The following is a 21693-nucleotide window of genomic DNA, read 5'->3' on the forward strand; positions in this document are numbered from 1 at the left end:
AATTTTTAGACATTGTAAGTGCAGGGTAGCCTTAAAGAGTAAATGGTCTGAGAGTTTGTCAAACACAAACTCCACAGTTCTATAATGGCTACACTGAATACTGCGAAGTTTGGTATCAAACTTCGCAGCACAATAAATCCACATTGATACCAGTGTGGGAGCCATTGATAAATGCACATAGAGGACATCTTCGAGATGTCCCCTGCATGCCAGCCCAACTCCTAATGCTAGGCTGACAAGTTTCTGCCAGCCTGCCACATCCAGATGGGTTTCTGGCTACTTTGGGTGAGTGCCTTTGTGCACTCTGTGACCAGGAACAAAGCCTGTCCTGGGTGGAGGTGCCGGATACCTCCCCCCTGCAGGAACTGTAACACCTGGCGGTGAGACTCAAAGGCTCAAGCCTGGTGTTAGAGCTCCCCATGGCACTCCAGCTAGTGGAGATGCCTGCCCCTCCGGGCACAGCCCCCACTTTTGGCAGCAAGTTCGGAGGAGATAGTGAGAAAAACAAGGAGGAGGTCACCCACCATCCAGGACAGCCCCTAAGGTGTCCTGAGCTGAGGTGACCCCTTCCTTAGAAAATCCTCCATCTTGCTTTGGAGGATTACCCCAATAGGATTAGGGATATGCTACCCTCCCCAAAGGGAGTAGGCACAAGGAGGGTGTAGCCAGGCTCAGGGAAAGTAACCATTGGCTACTGCCCTTCAGCCCTAAACACCCCCCTAAATTTAGTATTTAGGGGTGACCCTGAACCCAGGAAAACAGGATTTCTGACGACCTGAACAAGAAGGACTGCTGACCTGAAAACTAGCAGAGACGATGGAGACGACAACTGACTTGGCCCCAGCCCTACCGACCTGTCTCCAGACTCAAAGAACCTGCAACATCGATGCATCCAGGGGGACCAGCGACCTCTGCTGACTCAAGAGGACTGCCCTGCAACCCAAAGGACTAAGAAACTCCCGTAGACATCGACTCTGTCCAAACAACAAAGAAGAAACTACCTTTAAAGGGACACCAGCCTCACTCCTGAAGCGTTAGTCCCCAACACTCTGCACCTGACGCCCCTGGCTTGTGTCCAGAGAAACCAACACGGCAGCAAGTACAACCTTATGACAACATCCCTGCACCCCACGGCGATGTCTGCAGAGAGAATCCAGGGGCTCCCCCTGACTGTGACTGCCCAGTAACAAAGAACCCGACGTCTGGGAGAAGCACTGCACCTGCAGCCCCCAGGCCCGAGAAGAATCAACTACCGGTGCAGGAGTGACCAGCAGGCGGCCCTCATCTTTGCCCAATCTGTAACTGGCCCGAGAAGCCCCCCTGTGCCCTGCCTGCATCACCAGAGTGACCCCGCGTCCCTCCATTGATTTTCTATTCAAAACCCGACACCTACTTTGCACACTGCACCAGGCCCCCTTCCTGTGCCGCTGAGGGTTTATTTTATGTGCCTGTTTAGGAACCCCCCTGGTCTGCTCCCAGAGGACGCAGGTACTTACCTGCTAGCAGACTGGAACCGGAGCACCCCTAGTCTCCATAGGTGCCTATGTTATTTGGGCCCCTCTTTGACCTGTGCACCTGACCGGCCCTATGTTGCTGGGTGTTTGGGGTTGACTTGAACCCCCAACGGTGGGCTGCCTATGCTCTGGGGACTGAACTTGTAAGTGCTTTACTTACCTGCTAAACTAACTTGCACTTACCTCCCCCAGGAACTGTTGATTTTTGCAGTGTCCACTTTTAAATTAGTTTATTGCTATTTTTGCCAAATCTGTGTACCTTACTGTTTTCATTCAACGCTCTATATTTACCTATACTAAGTACCTTACAATTTATGTACTTACTTGAATTCTGAATCTTGTGATTCTATAATAAATTAAGCAAATAATATTTTTCTATATAAAAACCTATTGGCCTGGAGTTAAGTCATTGAGTGTGTGTTCACATTTATTGCCTGTCTGTGTACAACAAATGCTTTAACACTACCCTCCGATAAGCCTACTGCTCGACCACCCTACCACAAATAAAGCATTAGTATTATCTATTTTTGCCACTAACAACCTTAAAGGGGAACCCTTGGACTCTCTGTGCACACTATCTCTCACTTTGAGATAGTATATACCGAGCCAACTTCCTACACATTGTATGAAAGCTACCATACCAAGGGCCTACAAAAGAGATGTGGCTTACAATCGTTTTAGATCTGTCCTAAAGATAAGTTAAGCTGTTTTGCATGACTTTTGTAAGCTCTAAAATGATTAGTATTGTGTTTTAGCAATACTTCTTAAAACATTGCATTTGCAATGCAATGGGTCTCTCACTTGCTTGAGTTAGAGCTATTAGCGTTGTAAATTCCTAACTAGCCGATTCAAAGCGGCATGAGCGCTAAAGAAAGACACAAAATGAAAAAGAAGTTCGCTCGCAGTCAAACATATCCGTACTCCGCAATTATCCATGTAACGGGCAGTCTGCAAGGCGGTAACCAAACCACCCCAAGGAGAGACAAACATAAAGCCATTTACCAATGATAAAGGATTTTTGAAAGGCAAGACCAGGAAAGAGTGAAAGTGAGGGGTGGGCGTGTTTAAAAACCCTCAGTACTTACAACAGGTCAGTTTTCTTCAGCTATTGCTCTGTTGTAGTGTAATTCACACTTTAGTTCATCTCATGTGACAACAATATAGAACCTAGGCTGCTCCCTTCATCCATTGGCTTGTAATCGGCGTCTGTTACATTTTTGTCATACCACACCAAACTTTTAATGTTTGGCTTGTCAAGCTCTATTAGCTAGACTACTTATTGGTTGCGACTGAATCTGATTGGCACAGCCATGGACAGCTGCCTACTGTGCGCCATACGTTTGCTCTAGCCAGACCTCCTCCTGAACACTTCACAGCTTTTCACAGTGATACTATCTCCTCCTCTATGATGCCCTTCTTGTCACTGTGGCTCACAGTGGGCTCGGCTTGAGCTATAGCTCCTTTCTTTCTAATACAGAGTGTCCAGAAGCTACTCTGCATGTCAAGGTTTCTCAAAGGTTTTATATTTTTCCAGTGTATAACATTTTGAGATCTTCACAGTGTAATAGTGGCCCTCTGCTGCTACCTCCGCCATTATCTTCAACATCCCCATCCTCATTACTACCACCACCTTAAAACAGATGTTTGTTGGGAGGCACTGTTTTGTGCTTGAAGCTTTTCATATTGCATTGGGACAGACCAAGCCTTCCTTATCTCCGGTGCAAGATTTAGAGAGCTGAGGCATATTGGCGCACATCTAACTTCTGAAGCTACATTTTTTTTTCTCTGCAACTATTGCCTTTAGAGACAGAGGACTACTCTTAGTACGATCTAAGAAATCTAACTTTGAAATGCCGTGATCACTGTGGTGATGCCATTCTAGCAATTGAACATGAATATAGTAGAGATCGCCATTCATTTTTTTTCTTTGGTGTTGAATAGGGTGGTCCCAAAGTCCACTTCAAGTATATTGTGAACAGTAAGTCTGTGAGACTTATGCGCTGTCAAAACCCAGACCTAAAATAAAAAAAAGTCACCTGCAGATTGTGGTGAGATTGAAAATCCTGTAGCCCCAGTATGAGATGAATAAATATTATGTTGCTGGATTTTCTTGCCATTCATTTGTGTTTGTTTTTGCCTAACATTTACAAGGGGCAATAAAATATTATTTTTCCTTTTTACTAGGTATGCAAATACTACCTTTGTGAATATTGTCCAGCTGAATTGTTCACTAATACACGTTCAGATCTGGGTAAGTTATAGGTGTTTATCTTTATGACCAAAAATAGTTTGAACTAAGAATAGCAGTTGCTATCCTATGGTTACTACTTTCAGCTCATCTGAAGGATCAGCTCATCTGAAGGAATCCATCTCACTACTATCTTTTTCAAATAATAAATCCTTAAACTTTTTCTTAATAAGATTAGATGTATATTTATTTTCTGGAAGGGGCTTTCAGACAACCCTCTTCACCAGTTGGTCTGTTTTTGTGTCATTCAAATTTTCTTTCACCCAGTACAGCATATAGCGTGAGTCAGTAGGTCAGCTCACTTCAGCCACAGGCTATCTTTTTACTCTGAGTGACTCCATTCTGTCCTTTTACAAGGAGAACATCCACACACAAAGAATTTTCCTTAAGTGCAAGGGCGATATCTGCTTATTTAGACCAAACAAATATTTTTGTTTTTAACTTGACTTGGGAGCTTCCCCAACACTATATGTTTACAAAACTGTGGCAAAACAAGCATCAATAAGTCTAAAAGACTGGTAGCCAATGCCAGACCTGTTGACTTTGCTAATGCGTGTTTATAATAGATATGTGAGTTTAGAAAGCGAATGTCAGTTTGTGATTTGCAAAAGTTTGAGCCTTATCAATATTGCTTGCATTTGATAAACCCATATATGAAAACATTTATATATTTTTTATATTTCAGGTCCATGTGAAAAGATTCATGATGAAAATTTACGTAAACAGTAAGTGTTTATGTACATGATATTATTGACAATTGATTAGGCAGTAATACATGTTTGTTTCAAGACTAATCATTAAACTATGTTGTTATAAAATGGCATTTTTGTAATCTGGCAGCCTTAATTTATATAAGGGGTCATTAACCCAAACGTTACAATGTGCTTTTTCCTTATTTAAAAGGAGTTTTATTCTTATAGCTAACTGCGTTATTCCAGGACACTATATCCTCCGATCCAAATTCATTTGCATATTCGTTTTTAAAGGTAAACGCAAATGTAAAAAAAAAAGTTACATGTCAGCAGTTGGAAACTTAAGAGTTACCTGTTAAACATACCTGAACAGATTAAACAAAAACCTCATCACCATGTCAAGTATGCAGGTTCTCTTCTGCAAACAGTGTTTTGCGGATTTGGGGACCTGAATCTGTTACTTGCCCAGTTGGTGCACAAGCCTTTTGTACCGGTAGTCCTCACGCAACAAGGAGCTTCTGTTGTAGAAGGTGGTCTTTTTGATGGTCATAACAAGATTCAGAGTGGCTTTCCATACTCTCACCTCATTCTTTATAAAAGTAATGTTTAAGTTTTACCTTTAGAAAAAAGATAGCAAACCTTAAATGTAGGAAGTTGGCTCTGTATGCACTATTTCAAAGTAAGGAATAGTATGCACAGAGTCCAAGGGTTCCCCTTAGAGGTAAGATAGTGGCAAAAAGAGATAATACTAATGCTCTATTTTGTGGTAGTGTGGTCGAGCAGTAGGCTTATCGAAGGAGTAGTGTTAAGCATTTGTTGTACACACACAGGCAATAAATGAGGAACACACACTCAGAGACAATTCCAGGCCAATAGGTTTTTGTATAGAAAAATATATTTTCTTAGTTTATTTTAAGAACCACAGGTTCACATTTTACATGTAATACTTTAAATGAAAGGTATTGCAGGTAGGTACTTTAGGAACTTTGAATAATCAAAATAGCATATACAGTCTTCACATAAATCACATATAGCTATTTTAAAACTAAACAGTGCAATTTTCACAGTTCCTAGGGGGAGGAAGAGTTAGTTAGTTCTTGCAGGTAAGTAAACTGCCTACGGGGTTCAAGTTTGGGTCCAAGGTAGCCCACCGTTGGGGGTTCAGAGCAACCCCAAAGTTACCACACCAGCAGCTCAGGGCCGGTCAGGTGCAGAGGTCAAAGTGGTGCCCAAAACGCATAGGCTTCAATGGAGAAGGGGGTGCCCCGGTTCCAGTCTGCCAGCAGGTAAGTACCCGCGTCTTCGGAGGGCAGACCAGGGGGGTTTTGTAGCGCACCGGGGGGGGCACAAGTTAGCACAGAAAGTACACCCTCAGCAGCACGGGGGCGGCCGGGTGCAGTGTGCAAACACACGTCGGGTTTCCAATGGAAATCAATGGGAGACCAAGGGGTCTCTTCAGCGATGCAGGCAAGTGGGGGGCTCCTCGGGGTAGCCACCACCTGGGCAAGGGAGAGGGCCTCCTGGGAGTCACTCCTGCACTGGAGTTCTGATCTTTCAGGTCCTGGGGGATGCGGGTGCGGAGTCTTTACCAGGCGTCGGGATCTGGGAAGCAGGCAGTCGCGGTCAGGGGGAGCCTCGGGATTCCCTCTGCAGGCGTCGCTGTGAGAGCTCAGGGGGGTAACTCTGGCTACTCACTGTCACGCAGTCGCCGGGGAGTCCTCCCTGAAGTGTTGTTTCTCCACAAGTCGAGCCGGGGGCATCGGGTGCAGAGTAGCAAGTCTCACGCTTCCGGCGGGAAACGCAGTTGTTTTAAAGTTGCTTCTTTGGAAACAAAGTTGCAGTCGTGGGTGAACAGGGCCGCTGTCCTCGGGAGCTCTTGGTCCTTCTAGAGCAGGGCAGTCCTCTGAGGATTCAGAGGTCGCTGGTCCCTGGGGAAAGCGTCGCTGGAGCAGTGTCTTTAGAAGGGGGGGGGGGGAGATAGGCCGGTAGAGCTGGGGCCAAAGCAGTTCGTGTCTCCGTCTTCTCTGCAGGGTTTTTCAGCTTAGCAGTCCTCTTCTTCTTAGGTTGCAGGAATCTGAGTTCCTAGGTTCTGGGGAGCCCTTAAATACTAAATTTAAGGGCGTGTTTAGGTCTGGGGTGTTAGTAGCCAATGGCTACTAGCCCTGAGGATGGGTACACCCTCTTTGTGCCTCCTCCCAAGGGGAGGGGGTCACATTCCTATCCCTATTGGGGGAATCCTCCATCTGCAAGATGGAGGATTTCTAAAAGTTAGTCACCTCAGCTCAGGACACCTTAGGGGCTGTCCTGACTGGCCAGTGACTCCTCCTTGTTATTCTCATTTTTTCCTCCGGTCTTGCTGCCAAAAGTGGGGCCGTGGCCGGAGGGGGGTGGGCAACTCCACTAGCTGGAGTGCCCTGTGGTGCTGTAACAAAGGGGGTGAGCCTTTGAGGCTCACCGCCAGGTGTTACAGTTCCTGCAGGGGGAGGTGTGAAGCAGGCTTTGTTACTAGTCACAGAGTGACAAAGGCACTCTCCCCATGTGGCCAGCAACATGTCTTGAGTGTGGCAGGCTGCTAAAACCAGTCAGCCTACACGGGTAGTTGGTTAAGGTTTCAGGGGGCACCTCTAAGGTGCCCTCTGTGGTGTCTGTTACAATAAAATGTGCACTGGAATCTGTGTGCATTTATTGTGCTGAGAAGTTTGATACCAAACTTCCCGGTTTTCAGTGTAGCCATTATGGTGCTGTGGAGTTCGTGTTTGACAGACTCCCAGACCATATACTCTTCCGGCTACCCTGCACTTACAATGTCTAAGGTTTTGACACTGTAGGGGCACAGTGCTCATGCACTTGTGCCCTCACCTATGGTATAGTGCACCCTGCCTTAGGGCTGTAAGGCCTGCTAGAGGGGTGACTTATCTATACTGCATAGGCAGTGTGAGGTTGGCATGGCACCCTGAGGGGAGTGCCATGTCGACTTACTCGTTTTTGTCCTCACCAGCACACACAAGCTGGCAAGCAGTACTTCTGTGCTGAGTGAGGGGTTCCCAGGGTGGCATAAGACATGCTGCATCCCTTAGGGACCTTCCCTGGCATCAGGGCGCTTGGTACCAGTTACAAGGGACTTACCTAGATGCCAGGGTGTGCCAATTGTGAAAACAAAAGTACAGGTTAGGGAAAGAACACTGGTGCTGGGGCCTGGTTAGCAGGCCTCAGCACACTTTCAAATCAAAACTTAGCATCAGCAAAGGCAAAAAGTCAGGGGGTAACCATGCCAAGGAGGCATTTCCTTACATTAAAATATCCAGGCCTCGAAAAATCATAATTATTTTACTAGACCTGCAGGTCGATTAACTTGAATAACCTACTCGACCATGATTGTAATGTACTTGACCTGTGAACAGGTCTCCTTGTGTGATCCTAGTCAAATATTTTAGTTTACAGAGTCTCCTTTTTCTTCATTGTCACATACGAGGATACCTTCAAATATGTGAGCTTAGCATTTCTGCTGTACAAAAAAATTATTTGTTTGATTAAATAGACTAAACGTTTGTTCCGTGTATAAAAAGAATCTAGCCCCATATAGGGAACGCATGATCCATTACTCATCTCTTAGTTTACTAATAGCATTGCCATCAGGCAGGATTGTTTCTCAGTTTCTTTAAACACTCACTTTTAATAAACATATTACTAAAGCATGATGTGGTTGCACACTGTCATTCACAAACAGAACATTTCCAAGAAATGCCAGAACCCTTCCCACTAACTTGCAGCTTTATTGATAAAACTACATAGCGTATAAACAATCTGTGAAAACATATTTATTCTTTTCACATAACCAAGTAAAGAGTTTTGATTCCAAACAATGGGCTTTTACAACTACTGAAATACATTTTTTAAATGTTTGTTCAGTTGACTTAGCTATTTAAATGTGTGTTAAGAAAAACCTGACAAACTCCTGCAAAACTGCAGTGAGAAGAAAAATTAATTGTAAGACAAACTGTCTTTTGACCTCTGTCTCTGAAAACAGAGTAAATGTGACAAAAACCAGATTTAAAGGCATCTTTATTGCTCCTCCACGTTCTGACTGAATAGAACACCTGTTCTTTGTCAACTCACCAGAAGGGGCGAGTAGGTCCTAAAAATAGCTCAACCTCATAAAATATAACTCGCCACAGCGAGTGGGCGAGTAGATTTTCCGAGGCCTGTTTCTGTATGTCCCCATTCCTTCCTGACTGAGGAGGGCCTGCATAATATGATCGTGAGCACATCTTTTGCATTGACCCAGGAACCTTTTGTTCAATAAAGTAGCTTTTTGTGACCTTTGAGGGCAACTGTGTCTTCTGAAAATTCTGTTGCTGGATGGATTACATTATGTATCTCACACTGCTCCCAGAGGTATGGAATTTTAAAAAAATAATCTACTTGTCTAAGGGACAAAATGCTACAGAAATCTAAGTTTCATGTAAAGAAATACACTTGTTCCACCTGCTCTGTACCATTAAAAGATGCTTTTTTACTATTAAAAGTAACTTGATTTATGAGTCATGGTCAGACATCACTGGGTGGAGGACATGGTACTGTAACCAAAACCCACCATTGTCCATGTCCATAGGCTGCGTGCTGCAGGGGTGCTGCCTGACGCAGGTGGTTAGCCGTCTGTGGGAGGTTAGGCGCAGGTCACCTAGATGGAGTTTGGGTGCAGAAGGTGTTTTCTACAAGGGGTTTTCTGCCCATGTGGGAGTTGAGCACAGGGCTAACTCCTCACTGCGCACTGCTAAATTCCACGTCGGGTGCTGTACTTAGATCACTTCAAACAGCAAAAGTGCAACTCCTTTACATGGACAAGGGCTGCGGTAAGAATCATTATGCTAAGAATGACTGCGTCAGTTATGACAGATGGGGCCTCACAAGGCTATTCACATGCAAAAAAGCAAAGAAAGTTTGAAAATTGAGCATCTGGTAGATAAAAAAAAAAAAAAAAAAAGAATATATGAGAGAGCATTTTCTTTGAAATAAGGTAAGCTTCTACAATGGACGTAACTTAGTATAACTTATACAGAATTAAGAGCTTTTTTCAGAGGAAGATTAGAAAACTTATTTTGGGCAAGAACTATGTGCCCTTTTCTATAAATGCTACCCTACCACCACTAATATCCTCAGATTTTATACCTCTGAACTGTCAGTTAGTTGAGGTTGCGGTATTAGTCTCAAATCAAGTACTCTGCTCAATCTGTGTCTAGCACACTTTTTCTCTGATTAGGTCTGTTTTCTCTTGTGATTTGTGACCTCTTCAAAGAGTGCTGGACAGTTCCTACAGATTGCATGTCTACTCTGGTAGCACCATCATTGAGAAGAACAAGGTCTTGATTGACCTGAGCCCTCTCATGTTGTATCCATTTCTCTTTGACGTGAGACAGCTAAGATTATTACAATCTGCGTTCAATCTGCATGACTACCTTCATGCTGTTTTTTCTCTCAAATACAGAACTGAATTTTTCATTGTAATTATTTTGATTGTCCTTCATTTAATATCTGTTTTTGTGTTCAGTTTCTTCTGGATCAGTCAAGGGCTGAAACTGTCCAAAATGCCACTGTTTGCCATGAGATCGCAAGTCGGGGTGTAGTGGGGGTGATTTGTGACTTCTTTCCAATAGGTGTGTTTTCTCTTCTTTGGGTGAGTTCAAATGTTATGCTACATTTTAGCATATATGTACCTTGAGTTGTGGTGTTGCTCATCACCTACATTGTAAATCTAAGGCACCTCATGCTGTCGCATGGTTTCTATTTTCACCTTTGTGGTAGGACCCTCAGCAGCTCTCTTTAGACAGTATATGATGAAGATTAGTATTGGATTGAAAGCCATTGGCTCAGATTGAATTCCTTTAGAACTGAAGTAATGATGATTGTTACCTGTGTAAACATCTATTTGTCTCTTACTAGAAGTATTGAGGCGTTCTACCTTTGCTGAGTTCGGCACAGCTATTAACAAAGGACGCTTGTAATGTATAAACATGTTATAGAGACTAACCTAAAAATGCCAACTAGAAGCTACTTTTGTTATTGATGATTTCACATTATGCATCTAACGAAGTGAACCACTGTACTAAATTGTTGGACGTAACTCTAAAATAAGAGGTTTGCAAAATATGATAGCCTTATTTGTTGGATAAGTGAACCAGTTCACTAGGCTATTACTCTTATACGGAGCAAGAGATGGCAGCCGAGAAATTCAATGCTGCACCACCTGAAGTTACCAAATCGCTAGAACTAAGTTGCCCACCTCCCAAGACCAGCTGCTCATTAGCCATACATTATTAACATTTAAACCCGAGAAAAGAGAGGCAACAGAAAAATGTATAAATCTCACAACTTCATCCAAACTAGGACCAGTAGATCCTTTTCATGTGTTTACATTTTTTTATTCAAATTCTTCATCCAAAGGCCCAAACGCAGCCAAAGCATTTCGCCCAAACATGACAATCATCATCACTACATATACAATAAATAAATGAGGGGAGTATCTTTTAACATCAGCTCAATACATTTGAAATGCTCAGTACATCCATCCACACGTCGTGACCTTTACGCAACCGATAAACCCAGCTCCATGGTAATTTATTCAGGCAGTGGCATGTGCAGGAACTTAAATATTACTTTTATATCTAAATTGGAGATGTTCTACTTTTATTATTAGTAGTTCTACTTGTTTTGGAATCTACATTTGCCTAATTTCTCTGCCTTTGAACCAGATGTTTTTTTCTTTTTCTGTAGGCAAGCCGTTTGATTAATGATTGTCATGTAGACAACTATGATGCTTTGAAATCTGATTTTATCTTTTACAGTGCCTTGATGCAGGAAAGGTTTTCCTAGCTAGTGAACAGACGAACTAAGTCAATTGGTTATATTTTTAGCTTTGCTATATATTTTTTCTTTTTTTATTGCTGCCCCCGCTTCTTCATGGCGTCACAGAAACATCCTTGAATTGGGTATAGTTTAAACGTCCGCCTTCTGTGTCGCATTTCTGCCTGACCAGCTGCAATCTTCTCAGATTTTCATGTTTACTGAATGAATACTCTGCACGCATATTTGTCCAGAAAACCTGGTGTTCATAGCCTAGCTTAAGCGTCAGTCATTTTATGAGAAAATGAGCATTACACCCATTCCCAGTTGGATTTAAGTCCTCTGGTGTTTTAGGCTTCTAAGACAGTATGTTGAATGTTTAGATCGTGACAAGCATTAAGTTTTACATTTAGCTTCCAAACTGAATATGATGATCGGAGGAAAATACGGATTATGATCATCTGCTGTTGGTTAACAGAGCACAGTGCTCTGACAACTGTGTTGGAACACAGTCTTATCGTCTACATACAGGGTCTTTGTCAAACACCAAATACATGCATGCAGACACCTGCACGGTCTGCAGAGACACACCCTTTAGGGAAAAAGAGACTTTGCACAGAATGACTTGCATACACATGCTGCCGACACACCGATCTACTGTGCAGATACACCTGTAGGTGTGTGTGTGCGCGTGCACACACACACACGCACCGCACGCACACACATTTTAAAGAGAAATTCAGCCACTCATATACATCACAGAGGGAGACATCTTACAGGAACACATACTCAGCTGATTCAAACATAGCGTGCAGACTGACACGCAAACATTCTGTAATGGTGCAGATATTCTCTTAATATTTATGCCTGGAAGGGCATACCGTCCGCAGTCCTACTTTTCCAACAAACTCAACCTCCTTAATGGTGCAGGCTGCTGCTTGGATTGGTAGATGACACAAGGCAACCGTTATGACTAACCAGGTGAGAGAGTGAAATGGCCTGCTGAAATGTACATTATTTATATAGTGCTTAATAGCTCATATAAGTGTATTTATAAAAATGCAACTACAACAATGAATGTCTGGGAAAGATAGGAGTGTCCTTTCACACGGCTCTCTGTGTTCTACTAAAATAGACTGAATATCAAATAGTTAAATAATTCATCAAGCTGCACTGAAACCTTTGAGAGTATTCTGCTGTTATTATGGTTTTTGCCCTCCTGGTTTAGGGCTGTTTCAGTGCAAGTTTGCAAATAACGGATCCTTTTAATTTGTCTCGGTAAAGAGTCAGTTCAAAGAAAAAAACTTGTCAAAATTTTTTACCTTATTTACAGAGGCTCTCTCTAAATCATTCCATGAAAAAATGTGCGCCCCTCTCAAAGACTGCTGCACAGTAATAATCCAAATCGCTAAAGGCTCCATAGCGCTGCACATGTTTATTTCAATTTATTGCCTTATTGTCATTACGGTAAAATAGAAATCACAACATCTAGTCCCATTCGGAAACCTATATGTCCAGGGCGTCGGGCAGTAGGAATTCCCATCCATCTAATGTTGACGCACAATCCACCAGGGCTCAGTTTGTTTTGATGGCATTCTACCGGCAATCATCTGCCAGCTACATATGCTAGGCAGCTACATGCGTTACCCCATGCATTCTGCTGTTGTGTGTAGGAAGTTGGCCTGGTGTGTGGTGGACACCTATGGTGTTTGCACCATATACTAGGGCCAGGAAACCCCTATTAGTGAATGAAGACATGTCTAGGAAGCCAGGGCTTGCCAGTGGTAGCTGTAGTGAGCAGCCAAAACATATATAGGAGGAGTGTAAAGCAGTTGCAATACCACAGGAGTCACACAGCAACTTATCACACCTGAAAGGAACCACACTGTTACGAAAATAAAGGTACTTTATTATAGTAGCACTGAACTAGATTACTTATAGGCCACCTAAGGATATGGTGTAGTTAGACGGAAGAGAGGGGTGGGGAGAAATCTGTACCCCAAGAGTTGAGTACCTAAGTGACCCCCAGTGACCAGGAGAGCAGAGGTAAGTACCTGATCTTCCCAAGGATTAACAAGAGGACTTAGAAAGAGGAAGATTACAAGACCAGGACTTGTCTGGTGGAACCCAACCGTGGATTCCGGGAGAAGAGGACCTTAAAGAAAAAAAAAAACTATAAACGGGACAGAGTCCGGTCCACTCAGGAGTGTCGAGGCGGGCAGGAGCCACTACCCACCCTTATGTGGATGAAGAACAAGGTCGACAAGGGAAGATCTAGATCAGCTGTGGAGCCCAGGAGCTGCAGAGAAGTCCTTGGAGCCGTGCAGATGATGTCCCACGTTGCTCGCCTGGTCGCAGTCGGTCAGTGGTCAGGAGGCCCACAAACCAGCTTTGGCAAATGCAAGTTGGAGCAAAAGAAGAGTTGTGGAGCTGCAGAGTGTAGGAGGCTGGCCTGGTTTGTAGTGGGTACCAAGGGGTACTTACACTCTGCACCAGGTCCAGTTATCCCTTATTAGTGTAGAAGAGGTGTTCTAGCAGCTTAGGCTGATAGAAAAGGTAGCTTAGCAGAGCAGCTTAGGCTGAACTAGGAGACATGCAAAGCTCCCACTATACCACTGGTTTCATATGCACAATATCATAAGAAAACACAATACACAGATATACTAAAAATAAAGGTACTTTATTTTTATGACAATATGCCAAAAGTATCTCAGTGAGTACCCTCAGTATGAGGATAGCAAATATACACAAGATATATGTACACAATACCAAAAATATGCAGTAATAGCAATAGAAAGTAATGCAAGCAATGTACAGTCACAATAGATTGCAATGAAAGCACATAGGTATAGGGGCAACACAAACCATATACTCCAAAAGTGGAATGCGAACCACGAATGGACCCCAAACCTATGTGAGCTTGTAGAGGGTCGCTGGGACTGTAAGAAAACAGTGAAGGTTAGAAAAATAGCCCACCCCAAGACCCTGAAAAGTAGGTGTAAAGTGCACCTAAGTTCCCCAGAGAGCACAGAAGTCGTGATAGGGGAATTCTGCAAGGAAGACCAACACCAGCAATGCAACAACGACGGATTTCCGGACGAGCGTACCTGTGGAACAATGGGACCAAGTCCAAGAGTCGCGACAAAGTCAAGATTGGGCAGATGCCCAGGAAATGCCAGCTGAGGATGCAAAGAAGCTGCCACCGGATGGTAGAAGCTGTGGATTGTGCAAGAACGAAGATGACTAGGAACTTCCCCTTTGGAGGATGGATGTCCCACGTCGTGAAGAAGCTTGCAGAGGTGTTCCCACGCAGAAAGACCGCAAACAAGCCTTGCTAGCTGCAAGGGTCGCGGTTAGGGTTTTTGGATGCTGCTGTGGCCCAGGAGGGACCAGGATGTCGCCAATTGCTTCAGGAGACAGAGGGGGCGCCCAGCAAGGCAAGGAGCCCTCTCAGAAGCAGGCAGCACCTGCATAAGTGCCGGAACAGGCACTACGAAGAAGAGTGAACCGGAGCTCACCCGAAGTCACAAAAGAAGGTCCCACGACGCCGGAGGACAACTCAGGAAGTTGTGCACTGCAGGTTAGAGTGTCGGGGACCCAGGCTTGGCTGTGCACAAAGGAAATCCTGGAAGAGTGCACAGGAGCCGGAGCAGCTGCAAATCACGCGGTACCCAGCAATGCAGTCTAGCGTGGTGAGGCAAGGACTTACCTCCACCAAACTTGGACTGAAGAGTCACTGGACTGTGGGAGTCACTTGGACAGAGTTGCTGAGTTCCAGGGACCACGCTCGTCGTGCTGAGAGGGGACCCAGAGGACCGGTGATGCAGTCTTTTGGTGCCTTCGGTTGCAGGGGGAAGATTCCGTTGACCCACGGGAGATTTCTTCGGAGCTTCTAGTGCAGAGAGGAGGCAGACTACCCTCACAGCATGCACCACCAGGAAAACAGTCGAGAAGGCGGCCGGATCAGCGATACAAGGTTGCAGTAGTCGTCTTTGCTACTTTGTTGCGGTTTTGCAGGTGTCCAGAGCAGTCAGCGGTCGATTCCTTGGCAGAAGGTGAAGAGAGAGATGCAGAGGAACTCTGATGAGCTCTTGCATTCGTTATCTAAAGAATTCCCCAAAGCAGAGACCCTAAATAGCCAGAAAAGGAGGTTTGGCTACCTAGGAAGGAGGATAGGCGAGCAACACAGGTAAGAGCCTATCAGAAGGAGTCTCTGACGTCACCTGCTGGCACTGGCCACTCTGAGCAGTCCAGTGTGCCAGCAGCACCTCTGTTTCCAAGATGGCGGAGCTCTGGGCACCTCCCCTGGGAGGTGCAGGTCAGGGGAGTGGTCACTCCCCTTTCCTTTGTCCAGTTTCGCACCAGAGCAGGGCTGGGGGATCCCTGAACCGGTGTAGACTGGCTTATGCAGAGATGGGCACCATCTGTGCCCATCAAAGCATTTCCAGAGGCTGGGGGAGGCTACTCCTCCCCAGCCCTGACACCTTTTTCCAAAGGGAGAGGGTGTAACACCCTCTCTCTGAGGAAGTCCTTTGTTCTGCCTTCCTGGGCCAAGCCTGGCTGGACCTCAGGAGGGCAGAAACCTGTCTGAAGGGTTGGCAGCAGCAGCAGCTGCAGTGAAACCCCGGGAAAGGTAGTTTGGCAGTACCCGGGTCTGTGCTAGAGACTCGGGGGATCATAGAATTCCATGATCTTAGACATGTTACATGGCCATGTTCGGAGTTACCATTGTGATGCTATACATAGGTAGTGACCTATGTATAGTGCACGCGTGTAATGGTGTCCCCGCACTCACAAAGTCCGGGCAATTTGCCCTCAACAATGTGGGGGTATCTTGGCTAGTGCCAGGGTGCCCACACACTAAGTAGCTTAGCACCCAACCTTTACCAGGTAAAGGTTAGACATATAGGTGACTTATAAGTTACTTAAGTGCAGTGGTAAATGGCTGTGAAATAACGTGGACGTTATTTCACTCAGGCTGCAGTGGCAGGCCTGTGTAAGAATTGTCAGAGCTCCCTATGGGTGGCAAAAGAAATGCTGCAGCCCATAGGGATCTCCTGGAACCCCAATACCCTGGGTACCTCAGTACCATATACTAGGGAATTATAAGGGTGTTCCAGTATGCCAGTGTGAATTGGTGAAATTGGTCACTAGCCTGTTAGTGACAATTTGTAAAGAGAGAGCATAACCACTGAGGTTCTGGTTAGCAGAGCCTCAGTGAGACAGTTAGGCATCACACAGGGAACACATACATATAGGCCACAAACTTATGAGCACTGGGGTCCTGGCTAGCAGGGTCCCAGTGACACATAACAAACATATTGAAAACATAGGGTTTTCACTATGAGCACTGGGCCCTAGCTAGCAGGATCCCAGTGAGACAGTGAAAACACCCTGACATACACTCACAAACAGGCCAAAAGTGGGGGTAACAAGGCTAGAAAGAGGCTACTTTCTCACACAACCCCCACCAAACGAAGGACTATAAGGCTAACCTTGACCAGTTGAGACTTTATTGTCTAAGTGGTGATAAGTAGAGAGACGCTCTGCAATAGACTGGTTACTCCCTTTATCATCCACTATATGGTTACCTCCTTGTGGGGATGTAAACCACCCTGTTTGAAGTTTTTTAGCTAAGCAACAATGTGAGTATATAATTTCAGAGTTTCTATCAGTAAGTTTTAGTTTAAAGCAGTGGGAATTGTCCACTGAACCTATTTCTAGTGATGAGCATGCCAGACAGGGATGCGGTCTCAGCAAAGCTATAGCTGGGCAAAAACTTTGTCCATATGGCTGGAAGAGTGAACGGGGATGCTGTTTCTCTTGAGTTGGAGCAGGGCAGGGATGCTGTCCTATGAGCTCCACACTAGGGCAGGGATGCTGTCCTAAGTGTTGTGAGGCAGTGCAGGGTTTCTGCACTAAAGTTTCTCTGGGAGGGTTGGAGGGATGCTCCATGTTAACTAAAATGGTGCTCTTTTTCTCACCAATATGAGTTATCCCACAGAGAGGTACTTCCACCTCAGGGAGTACAGCTATGCCAGCTGATGATTCCCTTGGAACAGGTGCCACCCTAGGAGAGGTTTCTCCCACCACAGGAATGGTATCCTGAATGGCAGGGTGGTTAGGGGATACAGTGATACCCTTTTTACCTGTTGTTGGAGAGGGATCCTGAGTTTTCAGGCCTTCTCTCCTTTGCTTTTTCATTTTTGTAGAAATGAGAGGGCACAATTCCTCAGGGATACCCAGCATGGCTGCATGGGTATAAAACTCTACATCAGCCCAACCTGAGGCCTCTAGGTCATTACCTAAGAGACCGTCTACAGGTTAGCTAGGTGATACTACCACCTGCTTAGGGCCAGTAACTTCACCCCAATTAAGCTGAACTATAGCTAAGGGAAGAAACTTAGTGGAGTTATGGACATCAATAATCTTATACTGTTGTCCAATGATGTGTTCAGGAACCACTAGGTTTTCAGTCACCAAAGTGATACTGGCACCTGTGTCCCTGTAGGCCTGGGCTTCAACACCATTTATTGAAACTGTCTGCCTGTACTTATCCATTGTAAGGGGACAAGCAGCCAGTGTGGCAAGGCCAATGCCACTAGGTGTGACAGAAACTGTCTTGGGACTGACTTCCCCAGTTTCTATGATGGACCCATAAGTGAACCCAACTACACCCTTAGTTTGACTATTGCCAGCAGTCCCACCACTATTACCACTACTGCTAGGGGCACTAGAGCCTGATGTATCAGTGGTGGTAGGCTCAGGGGGTTTACCTGGACAGGACTTATCCCCTGGCCTATGGCCTCTGTTTTTACACAGAAAGCACCAAGGCTTTTTAATGTGTTCAAGTTGTGAAGAAGAGGAAGAATTTGTTTTATCCCCACCCCCTGAAGAGTGTTTAGGATTTGAAGAAGGATCTTTGGTTTTACACTTGTCCCCATGCTTATCCTGAGATTTCTCACCATCTTTCCTCTTGCCATCCTTGTCACCACCTGTATGAACTTTTCTGTTCACTCTTGTTCTGACCCATTTGTCTGCCTTCTTTCCCAATTCTTGGGGAGAGGTAAGATCTGAGTCCACTAGATATTGGTGTAACAAATCAGACACACAGTTATTAAGAATATGCTCTCTCAGGATCAGATTATACAGGCTTTCATAGTCAGAAACTTTACTGCCATGTAACCACCCCTCTAAGGCCTTCACTGAATGGTCAACAAAGTCTACCCAGTCTTGTGAAGACTCCTTTTTGGTTTCTCTGAACTTAATCCTGTATTGTTCAGTGGTTAAGCCATAACCATCCAGGAGTGCATTCTTTAAAACTGTAAAATTATTGGCATCACTTTCCTTCACAGTAAGGAGCCTATCCCTACCCTTTCCACTGAAAGATAGCCATAGGATAGCAGCCCACTGCCTTTGAGGGACCCCCTGTACAACACAGGCCCTCTCAAGTGCAGCAAACCACTTGTTAATGTCATCCCCCTCCTTGTAAGGGGGAACTATCTTATGCAGATTCCTAGAATCATGCTCTTTCACAGGATTACTATCTGTAATACTGCTGCTGCCACCATGGGGTCCTAACCCCAACCTCTGCCTTTCTTTTTCTACGTCTAAAGTTTCCCTGTCTAGAGCCAGCTGTTGCTGTTTAAGCTTCAGTCTGGACTCTTCCACTCTCAATCTATTGAGTTCCCTTTCTAACATTCTGTCATCAGGGTGGGTGGGTTGGGCATGCTTTGACACAGAAGAATGGTGTGAATGAACAGAGGGAGACCTGTCCCTATGACATCCCTACTGTGATGAGAGCTCACATCAGTACCAGCTATGCTAGGGGGTCTGCTAAGGGGCAGGTTGGAAAGAATACCATCTAACATTCTTGCTGGGGCTGCCCCAGAGTCAGAATGTGAACCATCTGCCAACTTCTCAACAGAGGACCCAGAGGAACACTCAAAGCCACCACCTGCGTTGGAGATTCTTCCTGGAGCCGGATGGCAGAAGATCCCAGCAGCTGGTCGTCATTGCCTTAGGATGCAGGAGAATTGCTACTTCATTTCAAGGGAGAATTCCTTCTTGCTTCTTTGGTGCAGCTGATGTCTTGCTAACCCCAGAGGATGTACAGACATTGAAATGTTGCAGTTGCTGGAAGGAGCATTGCAAACAATGTTGCAAGGTGAGGTCGTCTGGGGGGTTGCAGGCTTGTTTGGTTCCTGAAGAGTCCAGTTGTGGTTCTGGTGGCCAGGTGCAGTAGAGGTAGTTGTAGAGGAGTCCTGGTGGAGTCTTGCACTCCCAATCTGGAGACCCACCCGCAAGGGAGTCCATGAATAGTCCTTTCCAGGGTGATTGGTCACTCTGCAGGGTGACCACCTGTCATAGGGGGTCACTGATGTCCGTCACCTGTCTTGAACAACCAGGTGCTCCCAGGGGCCTTTGCACATCTTGTTTTCAAGATGGCAGAATCAAGTGGCCACCTGTAGATGCTCTGGGCACCACCCGTAGTGTGGTGATGGAAAGGGGAGTGGTCACTCACCTTTCCTTTGTGTGCTTTCGTGCCAGAACTGGGACTGGGGGTCCCTGGACTGGTGCAAACCAAATTGTGCACGGAGGGCACCAAATGTGCCCTTCAAAGCAAGCCGGTGGTGTAGAGAGGCTACCCTCTCCAACAGTGTAACACCTTTTTCCAAGGGAGAGGGTGTTGCATCCCTTTCCCACATGAAATATTTTGTTCTCCCTTCCCCTGAGCTGGACTAGCAGCAGGAGGACAGAAACCTGTCTGAGGAGCTGCAGCAGCGTGGGCTGCCCGCAAACCTTGAAAGATTTATGGGAGCAATACTGGGGGAGGTCCTCTAAGTAGCCCCCAGAGTGCATTGAATCATACCACCAATACTGGCATTAGTATTGGGGTATGATCCTGACATGTCTAATGCTAAACATGCCTAGTTTCGGAGTTAACATAATGTAACTGTACCACAGGTGGCCTGTACATGGATAAAATGGCTTCTCCACACTCTCCGCACTATACCATAGGTGAGGGCACCAGTGCATGAGCACTGTGCCCCTACAGTGTCTAAGCCAAACCTTAGACATTGTAAGTGCAGGGTAGCCATAAGAGTATATGGTCTGGGAGTCTGTCAAACACGAACTCCCCAGCACCATAATGGCTACACTGAAAACTGGGAAGTTTGGTATCAAACTTCTCAGCACAATAAATGCACACTGATGCCAGTGTACATTTTATTGTGAAACACACCCCAGAGCGCACCTTAGAGGTGCCCCCTGAAACTGTATCCAACTATCTGTGTAGGCTGACTGGTTCCAGCAGCCTGCCACACTAGAGACATGTTGCTGGCCCCATGGGGAGAGTGCCTTTGTCACTCTGAGGCCAGTAACAAAGCCTGCACTGGGTGGAGATGCTCACACCTCCCCAGGCAGGAGCTGTAACACCTGGCGGTGAGCCTCAAAGCCTCACCCCTTTGTTCCAGCACCGCAGGACACTCCAGCTAGTGGAGTTGCCCGCCCCCTCCGGCCACGGCCCCCACTTTTGGCGGCAAGGCCGGAGAAAATAATGAGAACAACAAGGAGGAGTCACTGGCCAGTCAGGACAGCCCCTAAGGTGTCCTGAGCTGAAGTGACTCTAACTTTTAGAAATCCTCCATCTTGCAGATGGAGGATTCCCCCAATAGGATTAGGGATGTGACCCCCTCCCCTTGGGAGGAGGCACAAAGAGGGTGTACTCACCCTCAGGGCTAGTAGCCATTGGCTACTAACCCCCCAGACCTAAACACGCCCTTAAATTTAGTATTTAAGGGCTTCCCTGAACCTAAGAATTTAGATTCCTGAAACTACAAGAAGAAGAGGACTGCTGAGCTGAAAAAACCCTGCAGAGGAAGAACAGAAGACACCAACTGCTTTGGCCCCAGACTTACCGGCCTGTCTCCTGCCTTCCAAAGAAACCTGCTCCAGCGACGCTTTCCAAGGGACCAGCGACCTCTGAATCCTCTGAGGACTGCCCTGCTTCACGAAAGACAAGAAACTCCTGAGGACAGCGGCACTGCTCCAAAAGAACTGCAACTTTGTTTCAAGGAGCAGATTTAAAGACCCCTGCAACTCCCCGCAAGAAGCGTGAGACTTGCAACACTGCACCCGGCGACCCCGACTCAACTGGTGGAGAACCAACACCTCAGGGAGGACCCTCCGGCGACTCCAAGACTGTGAGTAACCAAAGTTGTCCCCCCTGAGCCCCCACAGCGACGCCTGCAGAGGGAATCCCGAGGCTCCCCCTGACCGCGACTGCCTGAACTCTATTTCCCGACGGCTGGAAAAGACCCTGCACCTGCAGCCCCCAGCACCTGAAGGAACGGAACTCCTGTGCAGGAGTGACCCCCAGGAGGCCCTCTCCCTTGCC

The 21693-nt window shown here is 45.9% G+C and overlaps 1 protein-coding gene across 5 annotated transcripts in view; it reads left to right on the forward strand.

The window, feature by feature from the left end:
• Nucleotides 1-21693, forward strand: part of LUC7L3 (LUC7 like 3 pre-mRNA splicing factor) — a 209270-nt gene that overhangs the window by 10966 nt on the left and 176611 nt on the right. For all 5 annotated transcript variants that reach the window (XM_069200041.1, XM_069200042.1, XM_069200045.1 and 2 more), the window contains 2 exons: nt 3699-3765; nt 4448-4487. In XM_069200041.1, the coding sequence (XP_069056142.1) occupies nt 3699-3765; nt 4448-4487 (107 nt within the window). The remainder of the gene's footprint in view (nt 1-3698; nt 3766-4447; nt 4488-21693) is intronic.

The sequence above is a fragment of the Pleurodeles waltl genome, chromosome 7 (assembly GCF_031143425.1).
Source record: "Pleurodeles waltl isolate 20211129_DDA chromosome 7, aPleWal1.hap1.20221129, whole genome shotgun sequence".
NCBI lineage: Eukaryota > Metazoa > Chordata > Amphibia > Caudata > Salamandridae > Pleurodeles > Pleurodeles waltl.